The following is a 27,910-nucleotide window of genomic DNA, read 5'->3' as shown; positions in this document are numbered from 1 at the left end:
CCAGAGGCTTGGCTGGAGCAGCGCAAGCTTCTYGGGCAGCTTTGGTGGGGAGCCTCGTGCCAGACTCACTCGCGTTACCCGCACAAGGAGCCGCCTTCCAAGGGTGCCCGGGGAGAGGTTGGCATCRCTGTTTCAGTGAGTCGGCTCTGTCGCACTCATGTGCACGCACGGGCTTTGGGAGAGGGCTGCCTGCGTTTCCATCGGGCACTTTCTGTTTCTGTTGCTAGTTCCTCTTCGCGTTGTCACGCAGCTCATGCCTGCACGTTGCTGAGGACGAGGGAGGAAGGCAGAGCACTTAAAACCCCGGGCRCCTTCCCGGGCTCTTGGTGCTCCGCTGCGCTCGAAGGAAGCAGGAGCTGCAGCCCCGCGGAGCCCAGCRTCCCGTTTCCCTGCTAAGCGGTAACGGATGTTTCGGAGAGCAGCTTCTTGCTCCTCTTACACATAATGATGGCGTAACCTCTCTGCAGGAAGAGGTTACTCTCTGGCCTACTCTCTAGCCTCTCCTGGCTTTTATAAGTGGTTCAATGTGTTTTATTTCTTTGGTAGCACCCCGTGATCAAATCTGCGTGAATATGGGATTCTTTTCGAGTGCAACACTCATGTTTTGTCCTCAGTAGCCTGCGGTCCTCATTGYCACAAGGGAAATTCTGTCATGAGGAGGAGTGTATTTACCTCTGCATTTTTCCTTTTCACATTTTCTACCTTTCTGCTTCATGCAATACTCCCTTGCCCTTCTCCTAGGGGTAGCGGCCTGTCCTCTGTTTGCAGAGTGTTCTCTAAGATCAGCTTCTGATGTAAGGTTATAGCRAAGGCTTTTCCTGCTCTTTATGTAAGCCTGCCTGTTCTTTCAAAACAAATCTGTATGTTGTCTTTCTTCCAGAAAGTGATTCACACTCATCTCCAATGTCACTTGCGCACAATAGTGGCGAATCAAGGACATTTATCTGATTGCGGTTGGTAGTGACAGCCACGGAGGAGGTAAATACTCTCTGATGCTCAAAAACCCACTGCTGCCACTAGAGCCGTGGGAGCTCATTCTGATGTCTCCCAAAGGCGTAAGCAGCTCAAACTGCTGTAACAAAACCCAGAATCCTCCCAATATTCTGCTGTTAACCATGATGTAGTTTGTGAAATTGCCTGGCTTGAAGAACTGCTGTTCTGARGCGGTGGTTGCAGAGGAGCAAGGTTGCAAGGAGCTCATCTTAGTGCTGTGTCTCGACCCCCTTCCTGTCCCCTCTGCATCTGACCTGGCCCTTTCCTCGTCTCGGATGGACAACCTGCACAACAGATGGGTTGTGGTTTTCCAGCAGGTTCAGAGCAGTGCTGGGTCTGGCCCGCTCCGGAGTCAGGGCAATGGGGAGCGGTGGGAAGAAGCATCAGGACGGGCTACGATTCAGAGCGTGGCCCGCGCGTGGCGGGGAGTCATCCGTGCAGCTCGTTCTGTGCTCCTCTGATGAAGCACAGGCCTCTTCTGCAGGACCACGGCTGCAGTTCATCAGCAGGAGGCTGCAAGAGCAACACAAGGGCCTGAAGTTCAGTGGAAAGCGCTCGTGCTTTGTGACTGCAAGCCAGTGACTTGGCTTGCGCAGCTGAACAAAGCCCCTAAGAAAGCAACGTTGGGGAAGACCTGTGTTGATGGATCAGAAGGGCTGCTAAGGTATAAAGGGCTCCCTCCTCCSCTGTTGTATTTGCTTTTTTGACCAGAAGTGTTCCATGTATGAGTGATTCAGAGCAGAACGTGTCTGGGCATAGCAGGGTGTTACCTCTTTGGGAACTAAGCCTACTTGTAGCGCTGGGRTTGACTTCGGGCAGCTTATTTACTGAAGGGCTCTCCATTGCACTTGAGCCAAATTACAGTGCTGCTGCATCGCACGGTATTAACCAAGTTGCTGCAGAAATGAACTTGGCTTCACACGASCTTTAATTTACACTATAAAGATTTCTGTGCTACGGCTACGTTGGCAAACTCTCCTGGCTGAAACAGGGTGATATTGGCAGAAAATGGCACTTAATTAATCACTTAATTAATCTGGCTTTAGCTTGTCTTTATGTGACATAAATTTCCCTTAATGGTGAAAAGAAGTTCCATTAGGCACAAGGGTCACTCACGTTAGGGGTTTTATTCCTAGTCTAGTGTCAGTTCMCTGCCTGGTTCTCATTTCAGTTTTGCTGTCCCAGCAAAATGCTGGAATATGGAGCTGAGCCGTGTCTTGGTTTTCATCTTGTAGAGGGGGGTGTCGTGTTTGTTTGTTTTGGTTGGTTTTGAAAGGTAACATTCTTCTATAAGAGCATCTGTTTATAAACACGGCTTTCCTGCCTCCCGGAGCTGCAGCCGTCTCCCACAGCCCGTGTGCGACGCACATGCAGGACAGCTATAATCTGTTCCCCCTTCAGATTCCACTCTCTTTCTTCACTAAGAGTTTAACTTTGGACAGCAAAGGGCAAATCTGGAATCGCTCAGAATGACAGCTACCACTTAGGGGATGAAGGAAGTTTATAAATACATCAGCAGCCGGTAATCAGGGAGTCTTCATTTTGCTTCTGCGCTCTGCCACAAGTGAACGGGTTTTCCAACCTACGACCTGCTCCGGAAACATCAGTGGCCTCCTAAACACAGTGAATGAATCCACCTTATTYCTGTAAGCATCTGTGCAGAGCCCACAAGTGTTTTTCTGAAGTTCTTGGGTGCTTCTGAAGCTTTCGCTGCTTTATCTGCAGAGCTACCGGGGAAACTGCAACAGGGATTTGCCCAAAGAGTAAATAGGCATGCGGGAGGATGGAGGAGGAGGGAGTTTGTCCCCTTTCCTCCGACTTTTGTTCTGTGTTTTACTGTGCAGTTTTCTTGGTAATCAACCCAAATCCGCCCCTGTCTCTGCCTGCCTTCCTCCCGTCACGTGGAGGTCTCAGCTTGGGTTGGTTTGGCTTCCCTGACTCTGACTGACTTGGCTGGAAGTGTAAGGTAAGAATTCGGGGACCGTTTTCAGTTAAACAGTTAACGTGCCTGTTTTGTACAGGGAGCACAGTGGGATTGTTCAGCAGTCACAGTTGTGGAAAATCAGGTCTGAAAGAACTCTTTTTCCGCCCGGATTTAGACAAGTTCTTCCGAATTTGGGGGACGTGAGCTGTAAAGCAGCCCAGAGGACCACAGCACAAAGCGGTCGCGGCGGGATTAGGGCTTCCTCGAGAGCCTGCAGAGAGAGCACAGCCCCAGTGCACAACGACCTGAATGTCGAGGCTGATGCCTGACCTGGGCAGACCCGAGTGAAATCTGCAATGCAGATCTGCTCCTTGTCTACCCCAAATCCTTGCAAATTTGCCTATGAGAAGAAAAGCRCTAAGAAAAGGCTCCGACAGCTTGGCACATGATTCCTTCTTGGCTAATCCAGCTCCAACTTAGTCGATGGGAACAATAGAGGTGGGAGGTGGTGCGGTGATTCAGTACATGATCGGAGTTCCAAAAGAGCAAATGCATCTTTCGCCGTTCAATACACACGTTATTACTGCCTCGTATTTCCATAGCTGAGTCATCCATCCAGTTATTCGTTATTCCTTCCTTTTATACTGAGGAGTTTGATTCCTCTGGGCTTGTGATGGTTTTGCTGCTGGCACCTGGCCCTGGCCTCAGCCCAAAACGAGCCTGYGTTGTGTAGATGTGCCGAGGAGTCCTTGGATCCGTGTTACTTGGTGCTGGGCCGTCTTCAGCACGGGGTGTAACAGTCGGTCTATTGCAGTGTTTGCTGTTACAGCCCCTTCTCATCCTTGTTTTCCYGAGGCTTCAGCTTTTCATCTCTGCTTCAGATGACAGCGTAAGTTAGGAGCACCCCAGAGCAGACTGGCTCTTGCATGCGTGTCCTGTCTGTGAAGTGCTGTGTACACAACAGCCAAGCCCGCTGGAATATTTTCCCCTCTCCCTACTCCGCCCTGGTTTACCCTTCCAGAACTCATCAGACTTGTTCTATAGCTGAACTCTTAAAGGTCCTTTATTTGATGACTTTTTGGGGCACTTTTTCCTCCCATTGTGCAGCTTGTGCTGTAGCATTCAGTCACCTTGCTGTTTTTTAGTAACTCATGTTGTTCCTAGCAGTGTTTCTTACGCCTCTGGCATGAGTTTTTGAAACTGTGGGTGTGCTGGACCACGTGCCCCGCTGTGCAGTGGGTTGGGGTATATCCGATGCAGTGCCTCGCAAAGCTGCCACCTGTGGCACATTCCCCACAAGGTATGGCATTTTGCGGCTGTCACTTAGAAAAGACCCGTGTCTGGATGCATGTGACCGGAGTCCGGACATAGCTGAAGGGTTGCCTATCAAAGAAGCTGTTATCGGGCACCCGGGAGTGCTCGTGGTGGCCAGTTTGATCAACTGCTTCCACAGGAGGTATCATAGTCCCTTGCCTACTAGATGTCAACTTGTATTTTAGGACGGCTTCTAAACCGTTCCATGTGCTGGGGTTGTATTTCATGTTAGTTTTGCATCTTTTTGTGTCCTCACCTGCTTCATTCTTCCTTGCCGTCCCCTTCCTTCCCACCTTGAAGGGCACCGAAAAGCACAGGGAGCGGGTGTACGTCGGTGCCCTGGAGCAGGGTGGAACTGAGCAAACCTCGAGGAAGCCCTTCAGAAGTGTCAAAGCTCACGCTGTTCTCCCAAAACACTCTGTCCTGCGAGTATTGCATTCAGCATGTAGCAAACATCTCTGTATCTTGGCTGTTGTACAAAAGAACTAAGTGGGGAGGTAAAAGCTCCTGCTGAGATGAGGATGTGACCACATGCACTCATCTGCTGTGGTTCATCCGTGTGGATTTGCTGGGGACACACGGGTGAATTTGGTGAGTGGGTGGTCACTGTGCTGATCTTAGTAGCAGATTCTCACTCAGAACAGTTGCAGTGGAACAGCCAAATAAGACTTGTTTCGGATGACAAAGGCTTGCTTAGTTCTCTTGGTAACACAGTTGACATCATCTGTCCCTGAGCCATTTTTCCATCATAACTGCTCACGTCTGCTACCCAACAACCAGCGCTTGTCAGCTGCAGAATACGGGGTTGTTTGCAGGGGGAGGGGGCACATGCAGCTATTTGGGTTGGCTGTTGTTCTGGTAAGTGATGTAAGCTTGGCCAAAACAGAGCAACTTTATTGTTCAGGATTAGTAGCTGTCCTTGCTATCCCTCCTGGTGAGGAAGGACAGCATCTCGCCATGCAGTTAACTTGCCATCGAGCGCTTGCACACGCGTCCAGGTGTTAAACTAGCACTGAGTTTCAATGCATTGTGTTTGCAGCTGCTATTTACTAACATGGACAGTGTTCCCCAAGGGCTATGGTCTCACATGTCTCATTCCTAGGATTTATTCCCTCTGAATTTCCTAGTGCCCCACAGTGGTTTTTGCATCTTGTTTGTTTCCACTTTCTGCCTGCATTTGGCACCCACAAGCTGGACAAGGGGTAAAGATACCCCAGGAAAGGCCAGTGCTGGGGTAAGACAGTCCCACGGGGCYGTGCAGCGCCCTGTCTGCTGACGATGCATCGTTTGCTCTCTTTTTTACCCTCGTTTCTTGCAAGGCATCTGGATGGCAAAGCCTCAGAGCTGTTCTTTCCTTTAGTACTACTCATCCTGGAGTTAAGTGCATTGTCCTAAGCTCGTTGTTTAAGTGCACATATAGCTTTTGGATTGTAACTCTAAAACGACCAATGGCTAGATGAACTCTCTTTTTTCTTTTTTTTTTTTTTTTTTATCTTCGTGTATCTTGGTGTTATCTATGCTTTATAGGTAGAGCTTGGGCCTCCGCTTTGTCGCAGGACTTGCTGTTCTTGTAGGCGGGCATAAATGTTTAACGCAGCCATGTGGATGGTTATGTTCTTTAGAAGTCAGCTCCAAAAGTGTTTTTCTGAAGTTGTTGTGGACTTAGCCCAAACTCTCTGCTACCTTTCACATGCTCCGTCTGATCGAGGTGTTTCTGCAACGATGCCRCCCTCCCGAATGAAGGGGCAGGGCCCGTGCGCAGCCCTGCGTGCCGCAGCGAGCAGCGGGATTAGCTCTGCTCCAAGGAGCTGACCCAGATCCACATCTTAGGAAGCAGGGGGTGACACTGTGGAGTTGGCACCAGCGGTAGGAACATGGTGCCCCCTGCCCGCGCTGTGAGCGAGGAGGAGGGAACCCGACTAGGGTCCTTGCATTTATTTATCTATATGCTATCCAGTTGAGTCAGAGATTTTTCCCCTATCTGCTTCTGTCAGCCTGGGACACGTTGCTCTACTGAAATGCGTAGCATTAGAAAGCTATTTTTGGTAGTCTTGCTTTGCCACTAAATGTATGGCCTTTCTATGAAACGTTGTACTTCTAGATGGCCCACGTTATCACTGCTGCCATAAAGCAAAAATGAAACATCTGCTTTTCTGAATGTTTCAGCAGGGCAAAAATGTTCCAGCGGCCCGGGTGTCTGTAAATAGAAGCTCTAATCTGTCCGGGCTTCTGAGGTTTCACCRGCTAGGCTGGATGTGGGGCAGAGGCCCACGCCAGTCAAAGACAGCGTGTTTTCTACGTGGCCTCTTTCTAAAAGTACTCCCTGCCTGTTTGCTTTAGCCACCTCACCAGCAGTCACAGAGCTAGCTAGGAGCCTACAAGTGCCCCTCTGTCCACACAAAAGCCACGGTTGGCTGATGCCCCCAAATCTGTCGCTTCCCTCCTGCCGTTTCCAGCGCGTGGTGGGTCYGAGCCCCGAGGTGCCCCGTGGCTCCTCCACGGGCCGCCATTAGGCCGCTGTCGGGGTGGGAAGGGCCATCAACCAGCGGGTTGTGGCTGCAGGTGCTTCCCGTTGCACCGGCCCACGCCACGCTGCCATGAACCTCCTCCGAGGTGCTCCCAGGGCCTGGGCCCCCCTGAAGGGCAGGAGGACACATTAAGTTGTTCCTTCTGGCTTGTAGGCAGTACATGGAGAACCAAGGGGTCTGAAGGCCACCGAAAGCTTCCTTTGGAATTCCTCTTGTCCCAAAGACCAGTGCAAGCTGGAGTGGTTTATTTTGGGGTGGTATGTTCAGGCCTCAGCGAGTAATTACAGGGCTTTGGAGAAATCTTCAGTCAGAGTTAGCTTGGCAGGGAGCCGGACGTCGGAGCGAGTGCTGCAGGCGGCTCTTTAAAATAAAACTTCTGAAGACCCCTTGAATCGGCACCTCAGCGGCACTGGTCTCATCTATTTCTGGCTCCTCAAATGCAGAGTAAAGCGTAAAATTAGACACTTCTGGTTTTAAGGCGGTGGTTTCTGCTTCGCTTTTTAGGTGCCTTGTGATTAGGGTGGAAGGCAACGCCCCTGGCGCGTCCCTCGCCACCGGCCTCTGCCTGGGTGGGTTCTGCGAGGCCTCCTAATTGCACATCAGAGGATTTCTACCTCGTTTAAGTGTTCTCGAATTAGCAACCTGATGGTAGCTTGATGGGAGGTGGAGAGACCAGGTCCACTGCATGCCCACATGCCATCTCTAGGAACTGTGGAACTGGTTTTTTTGATATTTTTTTAAGAGTTTCACTTGACTCAGCAGTGATACTTGTGTATCTAATGATATGGACCAGACCCCTAATCCTAAAATAGAAAAAAAAACTTAAAAAADAAAAAAAAAAAGTAGTTTAAGTGTTGTGAGAAGAAGCAAAAYGGTTGTGGAACTTGTGACTGGAAAGCACCTCTGAGTTTCTCTTGTAAACTCCTTTCAGCCCCATGCAGAAGACAGAAAAGGCCCCGGGCTGCGTGTGCACCTGTGGGACAGGTTCTTGTTCGCGGCTGTCCGTGATGTTCCCCCTCAAGCCCTGCTCTTGTCCCCTGCCTAATTGCCTGCGTGATGTCGTACACCCGGGACAAGTGTCGGAGGGCAAGCAGGCTGTCTGCTCACAGAGCTTGTACTGACAACAAATCAGCTATGAAGGAGCTCTTTATCACAAACCGGGACTTCTTACGGCATTTTGAAGTAATTAGCTTTCATTGGAGTGAACAGCAAAGCAGCAGATGCTTAATCATAGTTGCATTGTAATGCAAGAGAAATCATGAGTAAGAAAACTCATACGCTGAAGCACTTCTTGCAGATCTAATGAACTAAGCAGCTGTGGGGAGCCGGGAACATGTGATTTTTTGCTCAGGAGCGTGAGTTATATTGTGCTAAAGCTTAGTCACTTAAATAGTATCTTGTGACAGGATTTAAAGCTCCTAAACGTGTTTGCAAAGTAGATTTATAGCAATAGTCTATTGTACCCGTATGAACTTGAAGATCATTCAGCTCTAGCTGCCTTCCAGGACTCAGTTTGAAGTTCTGGTGAATCTATACCAAATTTAGCATTAGTCTTCCTGCAGAATAGCAAGTCCTCCTCAAAGGAAAGGAGATTCTAATGCTGCTCAAATGTTTACTATTTTTTGCCTCCCAGGTACATTTCTGAGGCACGTTGCTATTTGCAGTTATTTTTTCTGATTTGACGGATTCTATTTTATCCATCTCTCAAGTTTCCTTCCATTCTTGATGCCTACAACTGTGTAAAGTTTAAGGCATTTCATACCTGAAATGTGACTTAATAAATTAGGCAGAGTCARTGAATGTTTTATTATAGGCAAAGCCTCTTTAATCTTTCTGGAAACGTCCTTTCTGTCTGAAGGAGCTGCACTGAGTTGAGTGCAGGAACGAGGACCAGACCTCAGCTTGAATTAACCCCGGGTATTTTTGGCACTTAGATGCCTAACTTTTAAGTGGCTTAGCCTCAGCTCTATCTGAAGGGAGTTTAAGTTTACTGCCTTGAGGCAGTTGCTGCTTTCTGTTTTCCCACGTTTTAGATGGGGATGATCAGCCCTTATCTGTACTGCAGATTACACCTTTTGGTTTTGTGTTAGCCACCTTTTTCTTATTCTCTGCCACATTTACCTTAGCCAGCACATTCAACTCCCACAAAAATGGATGAGAGGGCTGGAAGGAAGAGACCTCCTGACTTGATACCTCCCAGGTATCTTGTGTCGCGTTGCAGTCATCTCTCGTTTGCAGAAAGGACCCTTGGGCTGTGCTTTGGTTTCTGCTTCTTCCTTCTCAGAGTGGAGCTGAAGCAATTTTAAGATGGATCTTTCTTCTCCTCGCTGCTCTTCTCTGTGGCTGCCTCTTTGGGAAGTTTCCCTTTCGTGTTAAAGCAAAGAGATTATCTGGTGCCTTTGCCCTGTGCCAGGAGACGAGATAAGAGCCATCTGCAACCAGGATGGCTGATAGCTGTGATAAGGCAGAGTGCTCCCTCCCCCAGCCTCGTTACTTGGAGATCTGCGTCAGGCCAAGCTCCGAGCTATAAACGGATCAGGCTGCCCTGCCTCTCCTGCAGAGAGTGGTGCCAGTGGTGCCCAGAGCCTCGTGGAAGGTCCCCACACGTCCTCCCCGTGCACGTTTGGACCCTCCTTTGCAAGGCTAAGTTCAACTCCTCCTGAGGGCCTTGCAGAAGCTCTGTCTGAAGCAGTTCCCATGCTCAGCAGGCCTCCCTCTTTTCCTTTGCTGTTTCAGACTACACTTGGTTCATCCATTTTTTGGCTCAGAGGGGTGATGAGGGTAGACAAGAGGCCACGTAAGAAAAATCCCCTTCTCTGCCTGGGACTTTTTTACTCACACTCACTTTAGTTTCTTTTGCACTCACAATCTGAACCACTCGTGTGATTTGAAGCACGATCTCTGCATGGCTTGGTTCTTGTCCGCTTGGGCTGACAAGCGTTTCCATGGGCATTTTTGTCCTTGGAGCTGGCTGTTCCCACTGGCTGGCTCCCAGCATGACAAGCACAGTGACTGCCTTGGAAGGACAAGCAGTCCAGGACAGATAGCGTGTTTGCCCTGCAAAAGGCCCTACAAAGCTGGCACGTTTCTGTAGGGAGATAAGCTTGAGGACTTTCAGCCCAGTTCACTAATGGAGTTTGGCTCTGTCCCTTCTGGACAAGGAATTGAGTAAACCGGTTAAGCAGGAGAAGTGGAAGAGCTTGTGAGGGCTTTAAAGGTAAATGCTGATGAGATGATTAGTCTATAGTCTCTAACCCAAATGGAATATTTATCTACGCTGGCTAGTGAAGCTGCTTGCTGTTCCCATAACACTGTGGTGCAGTTTCAGGTGGTGAGGACCGAGTTAGGCTTCTGCAAAGAGGAATATTCGCAGACTTGGTTGCCAGTCATTTAAAAAAAAATCTGGGATTGGTTTGTCTTGGTACCTTTTCTGAAGGCTGCATTTTCTTGATTTCCCATAGAGAAGAAGTTCAGGAAAACTGTGTCCGCTGGAAAAAGAAATTCACCTTCGTGTGTAAAATGAGTGCCAACCCGGCCACAGGACTGCTGGACCCCTGTGTCTGCCGAGTGTCTGTGCGTAAGGTGAGCATCAAGCTTCTGAAACAGCACCACCTGACAATATGTGTATGGCATTAGTTCCAAATTCACCCTTTTTTTTTTTTTTCTGGTGGCAAAAATGTGCTAGAAAGTGCTAGAAAGGAAGGGTTGTTTGGGCTGGGGTGTGAACTGAAGGGAGTGTTTGGAGCAAAGACATTTGATGGAGGGTGGGAGGAACTGGGTGGTGGTACCCTTGAGAGACAGAGGTTTGTGAAATCCTGAGAGCAAATTCCAGTATTGATTAATGACTTTCYCTCTGTTTCCCCAGCACATATAATAGCTGCTTTTCCTGTTTGTCTCCCATTATAGGAGCTGAAGGGCGGAAAAACCTACTCCAAGGTAAGAGCAGGGAAAGGGCAAATGTGGCAGAGTGGCGATCAGTCTTGCGTTCTGTCAGTGCTCTTTGTCTGTTAGAAACCGGTGGGTGGATGGTCACAAAACAGCACAGTTGCTGTGTGAAACAGCCTGGAGAAACAGCTTTCAGTGTAGGCCAGAGTTAAATGAATTCCCCCAAAAATTGACTTCCTGGGACAGGATCCAGATTGCACTGGATGTGGATCTGAGAAGGGGGTTGGGAAGATGATCTGTGTGTGTCCTCAGACTTTGGGGAAGTTCTGAGTCAGATGTGAACTCTCTGGCTTGTGGCCACCCTTAGCTAATACAGAAATCTGGACTCCAGTTCTGTGGAACGCAGTAACCAGCTCTGGTCGGTACCTCGCTGCGTCGCGAGCACAGGCAGGAGCTTGCTGCAGAAAYCGTTGCCTTCCAAAGCACAGGGGACCTCAAGGCTTATGCTTTTCTCCCCCCATTTTCTTGTTCACGCTTTGGAGAGACAATGCGTTGGATGCCACCCTCTTTCCCCTGTGCTGGAACAAGAGACAATGTCAAATCTGAGCTCATGCAGAGCCTGAGACCATGTTTGTTTGGAAATGAGTTGCTGATGCTGGTTTCTAACAAACAGGCGTTCTGGTCACGCGCAGCCTTGTAAGAATTTCTTCTAATTGATATCTTTCCTGAGGCCGTGGCTGTGACGGGTTGTGGGGTGACCTGCCCTCGCTCGTACCTCCTGCTGTGCTGCCTGGGACGAGGGCGGTGTTGCTGCCCACGCTGTTCCTTTTCTGTGGCTAATTAGGACACTGGTCTCTGGGGCCATTAGCTTCTCTTTCACTAGCTTCACACTGGGAGGGAGTAAATCCTCCCTTCTGCAGAGCTGCCAGCCCAGTGAGCGAGCAGCAAAGAAGAAAAGTGCCTGTGAGACCATGTAAGTGCACCAGCCTGCTCCTCCTCTAATGCCTATCCTGAAACTTCCTGTGGTATTTAAAAAAGCAGAATGCAAAGAAGCCTGAAGGCATATCTTCACAGTGGAGTTAACCTGGGCTATTACTCAGGAAATGCTCCAACTGGCTTCCCTTTTACTCAGTCTCTAGTTGAGTTTAGTGGCATTTGTAAAAGGAGACCTAGTTGCTCAAAAACAGAATTAGAGGCCAAAACTCAAGTAGCTGTCTTCTCTTATGCTGCTATCTTGCTCGGTCTCTTGTTCAGGGATGGAATCACAGAATGGTTGAGATTGGAAAAGACCTCTACAGATCATCTAGTCCAACCCCCCTGCTCCAGCAGGGACACCTAGAGCATGTGGCACAGGACGGCATCCAGGTGGGTTTTGGGGACCTCCAGAGGAGACTCCACAACCTCCCTGGGCAGCCTGTTCTACTGCTTTGGGCACCCTCACAGTCAGGAAGTTCTTCCTCACATGCAGACAGAGCTTCTGTTGTTTCATTGTCCCTTGTCCTGTCACTGGCCACCACTGAGAAGAGCTTGGCCCCTTCCTCCCTATATTCACCCTTCAGGTACTTAWACATATAGGTCAGATCCCCTCTCAACCTTCTCTTCTCCAGAGAAAACAGGCCCAACTCAGTCTCTCGTCATACGAGAGATGTTCCATTCCCTTAATCATCTTAGTTGCTCTCCGCTGGACCCTCTCTAGAAGCTCCACATCCCTCTTGTCCTGGGGAGCCCAGAACTGCACACARTACTCCAGGTGCGGCCTCACCAGAGCTGAGTAGAGGGGCAGAATCACCTCGCTCGACCTGCTGGCAAYGTCCTCCTGATGCAGCCAGGATCCCATTGGCCTTCTCGGCCATGAGGGCACTGCTGCCCAATGGTTAACGTGGTGTCAACCAGGACTCCCAGGTCCCTCTCTGTGGAGCTGCTCTCCACCAAGTCAGTCCCTAATCTGTGACGGTGCCTGGGRTTGTTCCTCCCCAGATGCAGGACCCTGCACTTGYCCTTGTTGAACCTCATGAGGTTCTTCTCTGCCCARCTCTCCATGTGAGATATCCCTCGCTTGGATGTGATGGTCCTTCAGTGGCTTTCACAGCTCCTTCTGGACAGGTAACTTCTCGAATTCCATAGAAGGGCACCTGAGCTTTTCAGCAGTTCACAGACCAGAGATGTCATCCTAGAGGGCTGACCATGCCTTGCAGGCTTGGCATCCGGACCAGGCTCAACCAAATTCTTTTCCAGGCCTGTCTTTATGGTAGAATTGAGTTACTTGGTGTTCCTAATGTTTCTAGCAGAAGTTGGCGATGTGCGATTGTGCAGGTGTAACGKGGGTCTGTCTCCCCATTCCTGACAAATGAGTCTTCACCTTCTTGAGCTAACCTCATTCAATTGAAATCACCTCTAATTATGATGATAGATGCAGAGGATGCTGCTGCTTGGAAATGACCTATCTGATCCCCTCCCTCTAGTAAGGACTAAGAGCGATTTAGGTATTGGCATTCAAGTTGGCCCTATCTAGAAGTTAAATTTCCATAGACCTGCTCACCTTTCAGTTTGACGTTAATGTCACTTCGATGTCAGGGGTCATAGAGCGGGAGCCAACAGGAAGGACTGATAAAGCAGAAACTCTTTCCCTGAGCCGGAAGAAAACACCATCAGCTGGCTGGAAAACTGAGGAAACTATTCTGAAAGGTTAAATCTGAAAACATCCTTTTGTTAAGGGATCCTTCCTCTATCTGCTGGGAGTCTGCTTCCTGAGAAAGCTTCTGACCTCAGCGTGCCGTGTAGGACGTTGCAGTGCTCTCCCACACTGTCCTCTGATCTCCCTCTTCTTACGGAGGGGCCTTGGAGTGTGTTGGCACTTTTGTGGAGGAAGTGACAGCGGATCTGGGCCATCCTGTGCCACGTTGCTCTGCTGGCGTGGTCACGTCAGGGCCCTTCTGCCAACTCCGTGACGCTGAAGTCGAGGGCTCTGCGTTGCAGTCCCTCTGTGCCTTTCTCCTGTCCCATTTTGCTTTGGAAGGTGATAAATCACTGCTCTTTCTCTATGGGTGAATATTCAGCGTCAGTGAGGCCTTTGGCTAGAAAAGTTCCTACGAGACTGTGGAACATATACGGCAAGGGCTGGCAAACAGTTGAGTTAAGGGGATTCTGAAGTAGGGAGAAAGGGGATGAAGTTAGGGACTTTTTTTTTTTCTTTCCTTCCTTTTTCTGTTGAAGAAATATTCCTTCTTCCCCCACTTATATTTTACTTGTCATCAGCATTTGTTTCCCTCTCACAGTGGGGCAGGAGGTATCTGAATCTTGCTGCTACCATCCCCTGAATCATTTATTGAGTGCGGGCGTGTCCTGGGTAGGGTTTGGACTTCTGCTTGGGAACAAAGGGAGCCAGCGTTCACCCGTGAGCCTGTGCTTTGTGCTGTAATTCCCGGCCAGCCTGCACAGTAGGACTAAACTGCTCTGGTGCTCCTCCTTACTGCTGCGGCCTCAACAGCCTCTTTGGACTTGCCCGTTGTCTTTGACTTTCCTCTTCCCTACTTGCTTTGTGTTGCATTTTCACATACCTGGTTCCTTTCTTTCGTTAGAAGGGAAAAAAAAAAACACAGCTAAATCTCTCCAAATATTTCCCTTCCCTTCTGCCTCTCAAATGTGCCGCTTGCTTGTTAAATCCTCAAGGATTTGGCACCCTGTTGCAAGGCTCTGGAGTTTCACACCTGGGCTGGCTTCTGCCTTGCTCTCCTGAACGTCTCCAATTTGCTTCCCGGGACGGTGTGGCTCTCTGCTGTAGCAGTTTCCTTTTGTCTCCTGGTTCACATGCTCGGCTGCCTTCTGGGATGGCCCRACACAAAGAGCGCCTTATGCTTGCGTGTGTGATTCTGTTTTTTCCACATCGTTGACCTAGTACCTTCCATGTCCTTGGTTATGCAACGGCTGCAGGCCGTTAACGCTGTCCTGGCCAGAGCTACAGCTGCGTTTCCTTCCTCGGCACGGGGCTTCCTGCAGGCTCCCCAGTGTTACCTGACTCAGGATTAAGTGTGGTCTTTCCCGTCCTCAAGCGTAATGGATCCCTGTAACCACAACCCTGTGGCAGCCTCTGCTGGTTCGTGCTTCTGCCTGACCTCACACATGCACCGTTTTCCTTTTGTCCATGGGACACCCTGTATTTCTCCACTGAGTCATTTTTTTCCCCTCTCCATTGTTTTCTTGGCCACAGCTGGGCTTTGCTGATCTAAATCTGGCAGAGTTTGCGGGYTCTGGATCCACTGTGCGTTGCTGCTTGCTGGAAGGGTATGATACGAAGAACACCCGACAGGACAACTCCATCCTGAAGGTACAGCAGTCAGCGCTGCCCCGGCGGGAATCCTGCTGTTGAACTCGGATCGTTGCCAGAATGTAGTGCTGGGCCTGAAAGAAAATCCTGTCATGTACCTTAGCCACAAACCAGCTTGATTTCATGCTGCTAGTCTGATTTGGGAAGTCTCCCGTTATCAGCGTCAAGCTGATGTTTTGATGCATTTAGGCATGGGATGGCACTCAATAACAGTGTTTCATCCAGAAAAGCACAAACGGGGGGAAAAAGTCTGAATTCCGTCGTTAGGGTTGCCAGGATGGTGTCCCACCAAGCTGCTGCAATGGGGAGTGCTTGGGGCAGGGAGGAAGATATCTTGCTAAATCCCCAAAGCTGCGCTTTTCTTGGAGAAGAACCAGATCTGCTTAATCTCCCCATGCAGACCTTGATGTCCTGGCCATGGTGAGCCCGTCGCATTGCGGTTAATGACCTGCCTTGTCCCCTCTCTCTAGGTCACGATCGGGATGTCCCTGCTCTCAGGAGATCCCTGCTTTAAAACGTGAGTTCCTGGGTGCTTGTCCCATTCAAGAGCGACAGAGACACGTGGTTCCTTTGCAGTTCCTTGCTGGGGACTAATTCCTGGGAAGCGGGAGATGTCCCTGGGATTCAGAAGCACCAGAGAAGCCTTGAAACTGGTTAAGTTAATGAATAAGCCAGAACAGTGTAGCCTGGCTGTGCAGTTGGTTGGTTTGTGTTCTCTGCTCTGCTTTACCCAGTTTTAAAGTGAAGTGTCTTCCACAGGGTTTGGGGAGGCCTGACCCCAACTGTCATAATTGATAGTAGCATCTATGGGTGACAGATGTTGAATGAAAGCTATGGAAAAAATACTTCAACACCAAAATATGTTAATTTTCTTTTCCTTCTATAGAGACCTTTGCTCACAGYGTGTAGTAATTAGTAATCAACAACTATTAAAGCATCATGTAAATTTATTGTAAAKCATTACTATAAGAAAGAATAAATGTGATTAAGCTACAAAGGGGTTTTATTGATGTAGAAATTGTCAGAGAATAAGCTAACAAATAACAAACTGTACCTTTATACTGCAGTATAAAGCAGCAAGGCTTTGCAGTGCAAGCCAGTCTGGCRGTATACTGTAAATCGTGGACAGTATACAGCAGGATTGCCATATACGGATATAAATATTGTTGCACCGATTCCCAACAGTGTAAAGGAAGAAAGCTTCACCTTAACATCATCTCTTGTAGCAGCAATATTCTGTACTAAAAGTTCTAATTTTAGGAGCTAGCTTAAAGTGCAGAAATTAGCTTGCATTCTTGTTATAAAATGCTATTTAATTCTTTTTCAATTTGGTTCRTGAATGACTTTTCACAGTGCCGCAGCGCTCGGAGACTTTCAAAGCCTAAATGCAGTGTCATCTAATTCTAAAAGATTTCTACTTCAAAAAGGAGTTTAATAAGAAAGGTTGGAATATCTTAAACCATAAGTTGGTTACATTAGCAGATGTTTTAAATCTGGGTAATTAGGATGTCTGACAATAAATAACAAATACCTGTTGCAYTTTCACTTTGAAAGAAAGCTCCACGCTTGAAATGCCTGAAAGCTGCATGGCATGGAATATAAATATCAATTTAATATACATAGGGCTAATCTGAAAGTCAAACCATTTTTTTTCTAGTCATTCCCATTCTTTCTCAGCATGTGGATGGCATGCAAAAGTCCAGGAGCTGCAGCTTTGCACATAGAATAGCCCTTGAATCCARCAGAGCTTTGGAGAAATGACTCTCATTAGAGCATTAGGTGGGRATTAAGCTGTGCTGGGAAGTCAGTCCAGATTGTGCTCCCCGAGCACTCACTTTCTGCAGCGCTTTATTGCCCCTTCTCCTCCTGGGTGTCGTAGCGGAGGGGAGAGCGTCTGTCTGCCCGCCCCGAGAGCCACGCGGGCTCCTCTGGCAGCTGCTGCTGCAGCAGCAGGTTGGTTCACACTAAATGCCTTGTTAACCTGTGAAGCCAAGCCCCCAAAGTACCCAGGTGCAAATAAATCACCCACAACATGATTAGGAGGCTCTCTTCCCTGGGGAAGGCGTGTTGTGGGCGTCCTGAAGCCCTCATGGCAGGTTTGCTGCCCAGGTGAAATTTATATGAATTTTTTAGTGCTGCCCTCTTTCTCCCCAAATACTCAAAGATTCTCTATTGTCATTCACCTCAGAGCACCAAGYGAGACAAATAAACCTTTTTTCTTTCTCATTCCTCACTTAAAAAGCATTGTATAATCAGTTAGTTACAGAGCAGGCTTCAGGCTCTAGGAAAGTTAGGGCTCCAGCAGGAATATTAACTTTGCCACGCTGCACATGCCGTGGCTTCTACCCAAAAACCGTTCTGGAGGAAGGGAGGGAGTTCCAGGCACTTGCAGTTCTGTCCTGGAGTCAACATTTGCAAAAGGATGTTGAGAGCACGCAGAATAAGCAGCAAAAATTAATTTGGACAGCTGGAAAAATACTTTAGTCTCACCGAAAGGGGGTTTAAACTCCAGCTGAAAAGCGGAAAGGTTATTTGATCATTTTAAAAGTACTTAAGGGTACATTGGACTTTTTTGATTTAAGTTTGAAAGGTGTAACGAAACGATGCTGGAATTTATAGCTAGACAGAAGCAAATTGGTTCCTGTCTGAGGCCACTGGAAGCTGTGCTGGGGCAGGGCAGCTCTTGATTTTTTTTTTCTGGAGAATTCTGCAGCCTAAAAGGCTAAGAGCCTGTGCTCTTATATAAGTGATTGGGGTCCCTTTTTGCCTTAATTCACCTTGGGGACTGGCTTTTCCTCTTACTCAAAGTTCATAAATGCTAACTGTCGTCCACATGAATTATGAAGTAGAGAAGATCCAAGCCTTGCGCGTAGGGAAGTAAGAGCCAATTCCAGGTTGTGCTGCTAGCTGCAGAACCCTGCCAGCCTCCCTGCTGCTCCGGGAAGGGCAGGATGCCTGCRGGATTGGCGGGGGGCCCCAGTGCAAAGTGCCAGTGTGGCTGGTGACCCCTAGGCCCTGCCTAACAGGCTGTAACGTTCTTCCCTTTTGATTACAGGCCTCCTTCCACCGCCAAATCCATCACCATACCAGGACAGGACTCCTCCCTGCAGCTGACCTGTAAGGGGGAGGGCACCACGAGCAGCAACAGCGGTTCGGGCACCATTGGTTCTCTCCGTCAGAGCAAGCCAAGACCCACCATTCTCGGCTCGGGTATGACTGCCTGTCCTGGGGGCTCACACACTGTTTGGCTGTGCCTGGTCTCCAATTTATTTTTCCCCAGCAACTGCAAACACGCAAACTACTTTCCTGTATTTTTTCCACCCTCACTACTCACTCTTTTACTCATTAATAAAAATTAAGGAAACSAAAAGCACATAATAAATGTAATTGTGGAGAGGAAGCATGAATCTTTGCAGTATGCATACTTCTGTTACTGGAGATAAAGCAGTTTGTTCTTGTTGCTGAAGATTTAATAATTCATGATTTGCACTCATCCCTGCTTTCTCTTGTGTTTAGTGACACTTAACATTGTTCTGCACTCCGCTATTCTGTTGCTCAGGCTTATCTTCTAGAAAAGTTCTTCTGCAGATCTTAGTGGTTGGTTTGAGAGCTCATGGCCTTGTTCCAGCTGCTGATGCAGAGTCCTTTGGCTTCTGCCTGAGCCCATTTTCAAGGACACTATATCTTCCCATAGCTGTTTTTTTCCCTAGCACAGTCCAAATGTGCAAGCAGATAGACRCACACTGCACCAAAATAACTCTAATCGCGTCACCTCAGTGCCTTAGCACGGTCACAGTTAGTGTGCAAGTGTTCCTAGTAAACCTGGCCCATGTGTTGAGCTGGAGCAGTCTCTGATAAACTTTCTAAAGGGAGCACGGGCTGCAGGGACGACCTGGAGCAGARGTAATGCTGAAGTCTGGGCGCCAAATCAGGTGTAGCTTAAATGGAACAGAGTCTCTTGCAAGTCGTAGATGGGGAAATGTTGGAACAGGAGAAGCACCACAATGGCAAGTGTAATACCTCACTGCCAGTGGCCTTTCTCTGCTTTTTTTTTTTTTTTTTATTCTTAGCTGGAGGTTTTTAACTATGGATAGCTTCAGCYGTTACCTAACATTCTGGATTCTAGTGCTTGTAAATTCAGGCAGTGGATGCTAGAGTTAGTGCTAAGCTTGATAGAGAAGCTTCTTGCCATTCTTCGTCCTCACCACAGCCACCTGTAAGCTCCACGCTAGCCTGTACAGCAAGGCTTGTCCTTTCCTTCATCTAGTGTCCCAAGATAGCCTTTGTCCTGATGCAGGGGACAATGTACCGACTTGGTTGTGGTGTAACTAAAATGTCCTGTTGTTCCTTGGCAGGCGTCCCGGAAGAACCAGACCAGAATCTGTCCAGTCCAGAGGAAGTCTTCCACTCAGGGCACTCGCGGAACTCTAGCTACGCCAGCCAGCAGTCCAAAATCTCTGGTAACGATTCATCCTAGAATCACGGAATGGTTAAGGTTGGAAGGGACCTCTAGAGATCATCTAGTCCAACCTGTCTGCACTCACAGGGTCACCTAGAGCAGGTCGCACAGGCTGCGTCCAAGAGGGTTTTGAAGATCTCCAGAGAAGGAAACTCCMCAGCCTCTCTTGGCAGCCTGTTCCAAGAGATCCAAGATGATCCATGAGGCTCTACCAGCATCAGCCTTGTTCTTTTTACTATCCTACAACAGGCTGTTCTGAGAGTGATTTGCAGGCACAYGTCTCACTCAGCCCTGCAGTCTGACTTGGGTGTTTCCAGTTATGTGGCTATATGGGAGTTCCTAGGTCAATGTACAAACCTCGGTCTATGGGAGCAGAAATGCTGCTCTGAGGCTGACCTGTGCTGCTGGCAGCGGGTGCAGATCTGTTTTGTAATCGCTCTGTATCCGCAGGTTACAGCACGGAGCATTCCCGTTCTTCCAGCATGTCCGACTTGACCCATCGCCGGAATACCTCCACCAGCAGCAGCGCGTCCGGGGGGCTCAGCATGACAGTGGAGTGTCCGGAGGGAGAGCGGGATCACAAACTGGAGAAGCCCCCTCGGCCGCCGAGACCGGCCCTTCTGATGGATAGACCTTCCCGGTACGTAACTGGAGCAAAGCCTCTGGGAAGGCAGGATTGAACGTCCAAAAGCTTCTTTGTCTTCAGGCAGCAGTAAATTTGAGGAAGTCATTGGAAAGGATGCTTTTGCAAAGGGAAGCAGGAGAGTATTTAAAAGTCTGTTCTGAAAATTTGCCCAGCTTTTCCCTTTTATTTTTTCTCCCAGGAGAAAAAAGGATTCAGTGGAGAGTCACCCAACCAGAGTGGATGACACCAGGATCGATGCTGATGATATAGTGGAGAAAATAATGCAGAGTCAGGACTTCACAGATGTCAGCAATACTGAAGGTGAGGAGATGAGTTTCAAAGGGGAGTTCTGGCTGTTCCTGTAGCAAAACTGCAAAGCTTTTACATCTGTGATTTGCCAGATGCTCCCTCCCCTTTTGACAATAACTTGCTTTCAGTGCTTGCTAGATGTTTCCACATTTGATAAACTGTGGATCTGAGAGCTGCACATCCATTTGTAAACAGCATTTGCTGAGGTGGAATGCTGATTGAAATACACAGGATGGTGGGAAAGGGRCTCCTGATTCTTCAGGGCAGTAGAAATGAGTTGCATCAGTTCTCTGCTTTTGTGGCCTTTGTCCAGGGTCAGGCCAAAAGTATTTTAAAAGAGGAGAGCTACAATGGGAGGGGAAGCAGCACATGTCTTAGCAAAAAAGAAGGGAAGAAAGATGGATCGCAGCGTGGCTTCTGATYGGGATTGTCTGAAAGAGCATGAGAAGCAGGGCAGTTCTCCCTTGCGTCTATTAAGAAAATTAAAAGTAATAATACGACTGACTGGTTTAGGCTAGAAATCAATCAAATCTTCCTTTTTATCTAGGTGTGGTTTTAGATAGAGTTTAAACTCTTGCTTATTAGTACTTCTGTACTTTACTGTTAGTCACCTTAAATCTTTGCAAATGAGAAACCTCTTTTTCATGCAGGGATTTACACCCCGCTGAACATGGGGTTAAAGCTACACTAAATATAGCCATTTTTTTATCAGCAGAAAAGGCTGGATTTCTTCTCCAGTGATGACTCTATAGACAGAGTATGGGACCCCACGTCATCTGTCTAGATGTGTTTAAACTGGCCAAGAACTTAAATCAATGGAATTGTCTTAAGGGAGGCAGCTGTAGGAATATGGTTGAATTCCTTCCTCTAAGTTTACTCTTTCAAAGCTTAATGTTGTGGTGATTTATACATGAGGATCCTTTTTAAAGCAAGAAGAGGAGCTCCCAGGGGCTCTGTTGCTTTGGGAACACTGCTAAGTGTGCCCCTACATTTGCAGAAATGGACTTAGTCCCTTGCTGAACGTTGTGTAATGCTGGGGGGGCATGTCTGGTCTTCGTCAGCAGTTCTGGATTTTGATATTTCTTGCTTTTTTTTTTTTTATTTTTATATCTGCAGACAGTAACCTGAGGTTGTTTGTGAGCAGAGATGGCACAACTACACTGAGTGGTATTCAGTTGGGAAACAGGTAGGTTTCCTGAACGGCTGGTAGACAGGGGGACTGCAGAGAATAATAGTTAGCTCTTTGTATCCAGGAAATTTTCATGTTTGCTACAGGAGAGATTCCTAAACGTCTTGTGAATTTATTCCTACATTAACATCCCAGGATCCCTCTGGTGATAGACTACAGCTGCCCTCGAGTCTGTGTGCAGTTCCCAGGGGAAACTGGGAGGGATAATTCAATCTTAGCTGTTAGATCCAAGCTGTTAGATCCAAGGAAATAAGAATAAGGGGTAAAAGGACAAAATGGTAGAGGTTTGTCCCTGTTTGTGCCTGTGCCGACTTGAAGGCAGGAACCGAAGGCTCTGCCGCCTGCTGGACTGCAGCACAAATGCAACAGTCTGGTTCGTTGGCCCTTCTTGTACCCTCCTCACGTCTGTCAAGGGCTGGTTCTCTCATGAAAGACTTCCAAGAGAACTTGATGAGACAAATAAAACTGTGTCTTGCCACAGTAGCTTTTAGTGAGGTGTCTTGGCTAGTTGCATTGTTGCATTTGCTAAGCTTTATAGCACCTTTTGAGGTAACAAAGCAACATGGTAAATGCAAAGATGCGCCAACTGCAGTGGCAAAGCTGGGAATTGAGCCTTTTCTGGCTCTTTTCCTCTCAGCCCCTTTCYTCTCCCTTTTAGAAGGATTTGTGTTACACCCAACTCTTTCAAATGCTCTAGTGTTAACTTGCCACGTAGCTGTCTGCTTTGTGTTAGGCGGGTTGACTTCTTGCCAGACTGCCTGGTTATTTTCGGGCTTTTCTGTGGGGTTAGAGGAGAGTGCTCCAAAGTGGGGAGTTCTGAAGCAGAACTTGTTTGCTATAAGCAACCGAGGAAAACAGCCTCCTTTTCTCATTGTCTTCCCCTCTACCTCCCCAGGGTCTCATCTGGAGTTTATGAGCCAGTGGTGATTGAAACCCACTAAATGTGAAGAACAGGGTAGAGCTGCTGGAAACGGACCCCCTACCCAGTCCGCTGCCACATGGATGCCAATCTTTACCTCTCTTCATGCAGCATTCCAGAAGGGATTTCTCCACACCCCTCCGCGTACGTTTGCACTGCAGAACTGCTCCGAGACCACTCCAAATCATGCACTTTCCCTGTGTTGGCATTACCCTCCTCCACTTCCCAGTTCTTCCAGTGCCTGTCCTCCCCATGTTCCTGATGAGATTCTGGGTGTCTGGTGGGGTTGTCCTTACTCAGAGAGGACTTTGCTCTTTTTGCAGTCCCTCACTCTGCACATTCATTCACAACAGGGGTCTTCTCAGCTTCTGTCTCCCCCAACCGTTGGGTTATACCACTGTGAACTCTTGAAACCACTGTGGGAGGAGGGAACCCTTCTAACCAAACCGAGAGCTGCTCTTTGGTGACGTGGCRAGGTAGCTCCTTGCAGGATGCTTTATCCCACTGACTCTGCAAGGGAACATCACCTTCCAAGGCAACAGTTTTACTGACAAAGTGTGCTAYGGCGTGCACTTCACCTACCCCTCAAATCCCCAAACATCTTCTCATAGGAAATAGCTCCCCAAAGTGCATTTCCCGAAAACTGCCGCAATCCRTATGGGAGTTGATGGATGGTTAAATGCTAGTGCTTGTTATACCACTAACTGTATTACCCCCTTCCACTGCTGGGCATGGGAGGGCAGGGTTCATCTGTTGGCATTAGCAGGAGCACTTYAGAGGCTCCAGATTTTACCTGGAGGAGGCCAGTGCTTGTTCCAGGAGCATAATCCGTGTGTCCTGGGTGGCCTCAGTAAATGGTCACCGTTGAGGCTTGGGATATGAAGCCTCCTTTTTGGCTCAGGAAGGGAGCTGCCTCCCTTGGACCACGAAGAGCATCTTGTTGTCTGATAACCCTCTCCTGGGCCGGAKCAGGGTGCAGTTGACTGCAGTGGTCTCTCGTGGAGGTGATTCACGGGTGTCTCTCTTGGTCTGGCCAGAAAGGGAATTGCTGGTGATTGACCTTTCCTGTCCCGTCAGCGGGACCTCTGCCTGAGCTGGAGACTTTCAGGGCTGGGGGGAGAGCTCCGACTAGGGCAAGATGAAGCCTCTGTCTTTGCCTTCAAAGGTAGGATGGACGTTTTCTGCCACGTTCAGCACAGCAGTGGCTCTCACCCGCTCTGTGGCAAGTGAGCTTTTCTGATAAGGCTTCACACTGTTTTTCTGGTTGGTCTTTCAATTGCTCTTCTTTCGTTTGATTCCCGCAGTCATCTGACACTTGAGCTGCCTCCTTTCCTTGCAGCGCGTCACTCTTTCAGCTCCCACCTCTAGATTCTCCAGGCAGCTGAACTGCGAACGAGGATCTCTGCCGATGGCAGCCGGGGCTGGCGGCTCCTCCTGTACAGACACTTCCAGCCCGGGAGCTATTTCTGTGTAGTGCCCTTTCCTTCCTTGCCGTTGTAACGTGGTAGCCCGGAGCGAGCCCTTCCCGGCGCGCGGGCACCCTCACACCTGCACCCCCGTCCCTGTGGTGAGCAAAGACATCACAGACCGCGGTGTTGTTCACATTCGAGTTACTGTAAAGGCTTTTTTGTTTTTAAGACAAAAAAAAGGAAAGGCTTAATCCTGGTCTCTGACCAGGACGTATGCGGATGAGCTGCGGGAAAAGGGAATTTGGCAGATTATTAGAAATCAGAGCTGAAAGCGCCTTGCTTTCTGCCCTGCTAGCACGGAGGTGGCTGCACGGAGAGGGCGCTCGGTAGTGCCGCAGAGCAGTACAGCTGCTTACTCCGTTTCGCGGTGTCTCCACAGCTGCTTACTCTGTTTTCGTGGTTTCTCTACTCAAGGCATTGGGTTTCTTTTTTTAGATGGACAGATCAAATACAGGATGCACGTTTTTTTTTCACCCCTTCTCCTCTTCCCTCCAGAGGGAATTGAATCTGGATCAAGGCAAGGAGGGATGTGACGAGACCTTGATTGGTTTAGCCTAGGGAAGCATTTTTGGATCTTTGGCGTCYGTTTCAAACGGAATCTGTCTCATTTGCTGGTGCGTTTAACGKTGGTTTGGCCCAGGCCGGGTCGCCCCGCGGCTCGCCAGCAGGCTGGCGAGTGCCCTGCCCGTGTGCGCGGGACGGGCCCCGCGCGTGGGCTGCAGCGTGGCTGCAGGCCGGGCTGGCCGCTCTCCTGGTGCCTCTGCTGGGTGCCCAGCGCTGCTCCGAGCCCCCCGTCCAGCTTGGCATGGGGCAGCAGCCGCTTGGGCCAGCGAAGCCCTGCTGGAAATGTCTGCGCTCAGCGTGGCGGCAGCAGAAAGCAAAAAAAAAGGCCTCAGAACGGGCAGAAATAACCCAGGGAAGAGGCCAGACCCAGCTCGCTTCTGCCGCTTTGCTTCTCTTCCCGTGAAAAACAATRATATAGTCACTGTGGGAGCACGTGGGAACCAAGGGCTCTCTCCGGGCCCCGGTTGGCAAGAGGCCGCTGTGGCGAGCCGCTCGCTGCTGAGCCGCTCGTCACGGGCAGGAATCCCTTTGCAGCGGGGCGAGAGCGGCGGCGGCGTGCTCGGAAAGGGGCTCTTGTCCTTCCCCGGGCACCTCGGACGCGTCCCCGGCCGCTCTTGCAGCGCTTGGCGACCACGGAACTTGGCTTCTGGTAACTTGTCTCATAGGGTATCTCGTTCTTGTCCCCGCCTCGTTACTGGCTCCGCAGATCCTGGTCTCTAAGTGGCTTTTTAGCTCTCCTGCCGCTTGTTTTGCTCTGGGCGTTCAGGCCGGCACCGGTGTCCCCTGGGCCGAGGGGCTGCGGAGGGTGGCAGGAGCCGTCGGCCTCTGCTTGGGGCCGGGGGGGCCGCCGTGGGGCCGGGGGGGCCGCCGTGGGGCCGGGGGGGCCGCCGTGGGGCCGGGCTGCCCGCTCCGTGCCGCTGCCTGGGAAGCTGCGCTCACTCCTCGCGGCATCGCTGCCATCTGCTCCTTGTCGGACTCTGAACGTTTAAAGAAGTGAATCAGTTTCCAGACCCAAGCCGCTGGCTAGTTTCCTTTGGCTTTTTTTTTTCCTTTTTTTGTCTTGAAATTTATTGAATTTTTTTTTAMAAACCCAGCAGGCTGGTGCAGATTTTTCTTTCTTTCTTTTTTGACTGCATTTTCGTTTCGTTGATATTTTATCCCTGAGAGGCCGAGGCGGGGGCTTTGCTCCCCATGTTGTTTCCCTTCTCGGGGGGATTCGGAGGGGAAGGAGCCGAGTCCAGGGGCTTTAGTGGGGAGAGGGCAGCGCCGGGAGCGGGGCTGCCYGCGGCCGCCCGGCCCCGCGGGCAGAGCTGGCTCTGCTCCGGYCCCGGGTGAACGTGCAGCCTCTGCTCTCCCAGTTCTGGACCTCTGCGTGGTAGGAGCCCCCTGCAAAGAGTTTGGGAAAATCAGTGTAATTCTTTTTTACTAGTTTTTTTTAAAGATATAAAATGAGTGAATGTCAAAAAGTGATAGTCGTCGATCAGTGAAGGMGATGGGCTTCTGTTGGCCGTGTGGATGGAGGGAAGGGGAGAAGGGAGTCGCTCCTGCATCGGTTTGTACGGTTGGCACTTTAGGAAGGGGCCGCGGCGCCGGGCTCGCCCCGGGCGCAGGGACCCGCCGCCTCTGCCGTGCCCCCCGCTGSCGCGGCGCCCCGGCCCGCGGGGAAAACAAAGTCCTTTGAAATGTCCCAGTTTTTAGAGGGGCCAGAACTGGGCCGAGCCCCGCGGAAACACGTTCCCTGCGAATCCCGACAGGAGGGGTCGACTCTTTTTATTTATTTTGTGGTTGCTGTTTCTTTTGAAGCCGGCGGCCGCGCAGCCGGACTCTGCGCGCGCTGCCGGGACGCCCCGCGGAGCCTCGGCGCGGGAACGCCGGGGCGCGCGTCCCTCCCGGAGAGGGACCCCCCCATCCCGGCCCCTCCGCGCCGGCCTCGCCAATCCGCCCTGTGCCCCCCGGCCCCGCCGGGAACGGGCCGCCGTTCGCTGCCCCCGCGCAGGGCTGCGCCCTGGGCACCCGTCGCCGCAAACGCCGCCTGGTCGCGAGCGTCCGCACGGGAAAGCCGCATCCCCCCCAGGGATTCCCTGTGGAAAATCCCCCCGCTTTTCCCTCCCGGGAGCCGCGTTGTCCCTCAGCCCCCACCTCGTCCATGTCGCCRTCGGGAGGGAGCCAACATGGAAACCTGGGAAGCTAAAGGAATTGGGGTGCAGCTTTGAGCTGGAGGTGCGGCTGAGCCTCTAACCCTGCCTCAAACATGAGAAAAATAAAGGTAGAGCCCCTATTTTTGTGGGGGGAGGGAGGGGAGAAGGGGAGATGGTTTTATTTTCTTGAGAGTTATTGATCTTGGTGATCTTCGGACGAGGTGCGCACTTGATTTGTATCAGAGTCTATAGAGAGATCACTGATATTTTTGGAAAGGGAATGGGTCTATGCAAACTTCCAAAATGGCTTGAAAGATAGTTTAACATTTTTTTACTTCGAAATCTAAAGAATAAATCTAACTTTTTTTTTCTTAAAAGCAGAAGTGCGTTTAGAAAGAGAAGCTACTTCCACTGYTCTATTTTGATGATGATTCTTGGAAAGTTTGGGCTGGAGGGAATGACTATTTTTCACCATTTTTATCTTGCTCCTCTAGTTTTGTTTCTTTTTCTAATGGAATGCTGTGCCGTCTTTGATTCCACAGATTGTGTTTGTATTTTCTGTATCTGGTTCCTAACGTAGAGAAATAACATATATGAGGAAATCATTATAATGTCAAATGTTGTTATGGGTTGGGGGAAAATAAAGGTTTTTGGTACTTCACGCTGATTCGTGTTGGCCTTTCTTTGTTGATGGTGGTTTTGGTGTTTTGGTTGGGATGGGGGGGGTATCCATCCATCCATCCATCCATCCATCCTTCCTTCCTTCCTTCCTTCCTTCCTTCCTTTGGTTTCCACACTATCTGCCAAGGAAGCAAAGGAGTCAGGGGCCAGGAATGGGGCTTCCTCTCCTCTGGGGGGTCTCCTCTTTCCCCCTGCCGCTTCGGCTCCTCCTCGGCGGATCCCGTCGCCTCCGGGCCCGTTGCTCCCCCTTGTCCCTCTCCCCCTGCCGCAGGGAGGGATCCCGCCCCGCGGCCGCGCCCGGACTACACGTCCCGTGATGCTGCGGGGCCGCGGCGCCTACATCTCCCAGCATGCCGCGGGGCTCTCCCCTCCTCGCTCATTGGCTGCACGTTGTGGCGTCCCCGTCCCCATCCGCCGCGGCCGGAGGGGGCGTGGCGCCAGCGCTGTGCGCTGATTGGCTGGCGCCTCCCGGAAGAGCGCGGCGGGCGGCAGGGRGCCGGTGCTGCGCGTCGCCATGGTGAGTGGGGGGGCGCCGTGCGGGGCTGCGGCTCCGCCATGGCGGGCCCGGAGCGCGCGGGGCCTCGTGGCG

At 50.1% G+C, this 27,910-nt stretch overlaps 2 protein-coding genes across 2 annotated transcripts in view; both read left to right on the top strand.

Annotated features, from left to right (window-relative positions):
* FAM102A (family with sequence similarity 102 member A) overlaps window positions 1–24,620 on the top strand; it is a 32,490-nt gene extending 7,870 nt beyond the window's left edge. The window contains exons 2-11 of the mRNA XM_026049232.1: window positions 10,221–10,341; window positions 10,666–10,695; window positions 14,852–14,968; window positions 15,439–15,485; window positions 18,024–18,178; window positions 19,324–19,428; window positions 19,878–20,067; window positions 20,252–20,373; window positions 21,478–21,547; window positions 22,446–24,620. Of these exons, the coding sequence (XP_025905017.1) occupies window positions 10,221–10,341; window positions 10,666–10,695; window positions 14,852–14,968; window positions 15,439–15,485; window positions 18,024–18,178; window positions 19,324–19,428; window positions 19,878–20,067; window positions 20,252–20,373; window positions 21,478–21,547; window positions 22,446–22,491 (1,003 nt within the window). The 3' untranslated portion in view covers window positions 22,492–24,620. The remainder of the gene's footprint in view (window positions 1–10,220; window positions 10,342–10,665; window positions 10,696–14,851; window positions 14,969–15,438; window positions 15,486–18,023; window positions 18,179–19,323; window positions 19,429–19,877; window positions 20,068–20,251; window positions 20,374–21,477; window positions 21,548–22,445) is intronic.
* DPM2 (dolichyl-phosphate mannosyltransferase subunit 2, regulatory) overlaps window positions 23,640–27,910 on the top strand; it is a 6,999-nt gene continuing 2,728 nt past the window's right edge. The window contains exon 1 of the mRNA XM_026049603.1: window positions 23,640–23,695. Coding sequence (XP_025905388.1) covers window positions 23,640–23,695 — 56 coding nt within the window. The remainder of the gene's footprint in view (window positions 23,696–27,910) is intronic.

The sequence above is a fragment of the Nothoprocta perdicaria genome, unplaced genomic scaffold, assembly GCF_003342845.1.
Source record: "Nothoprocta perdicaria isolate Ctin4 unplaced genomic scaffold, notPer1 scaffold_6, whole genome shotgun sequence".
In the NCBI taxonomy this organism is placed as follows: domain Eukaryota; kingdom Metazoa; phylum Chordata; class Aves; order Tinamiformes; family Tinamidae; genus Nothoprocta; species Nothoprocta perdicaria.
This window is presented reverse-complemented; position numbering and strand designations above follow the sequence as displayed.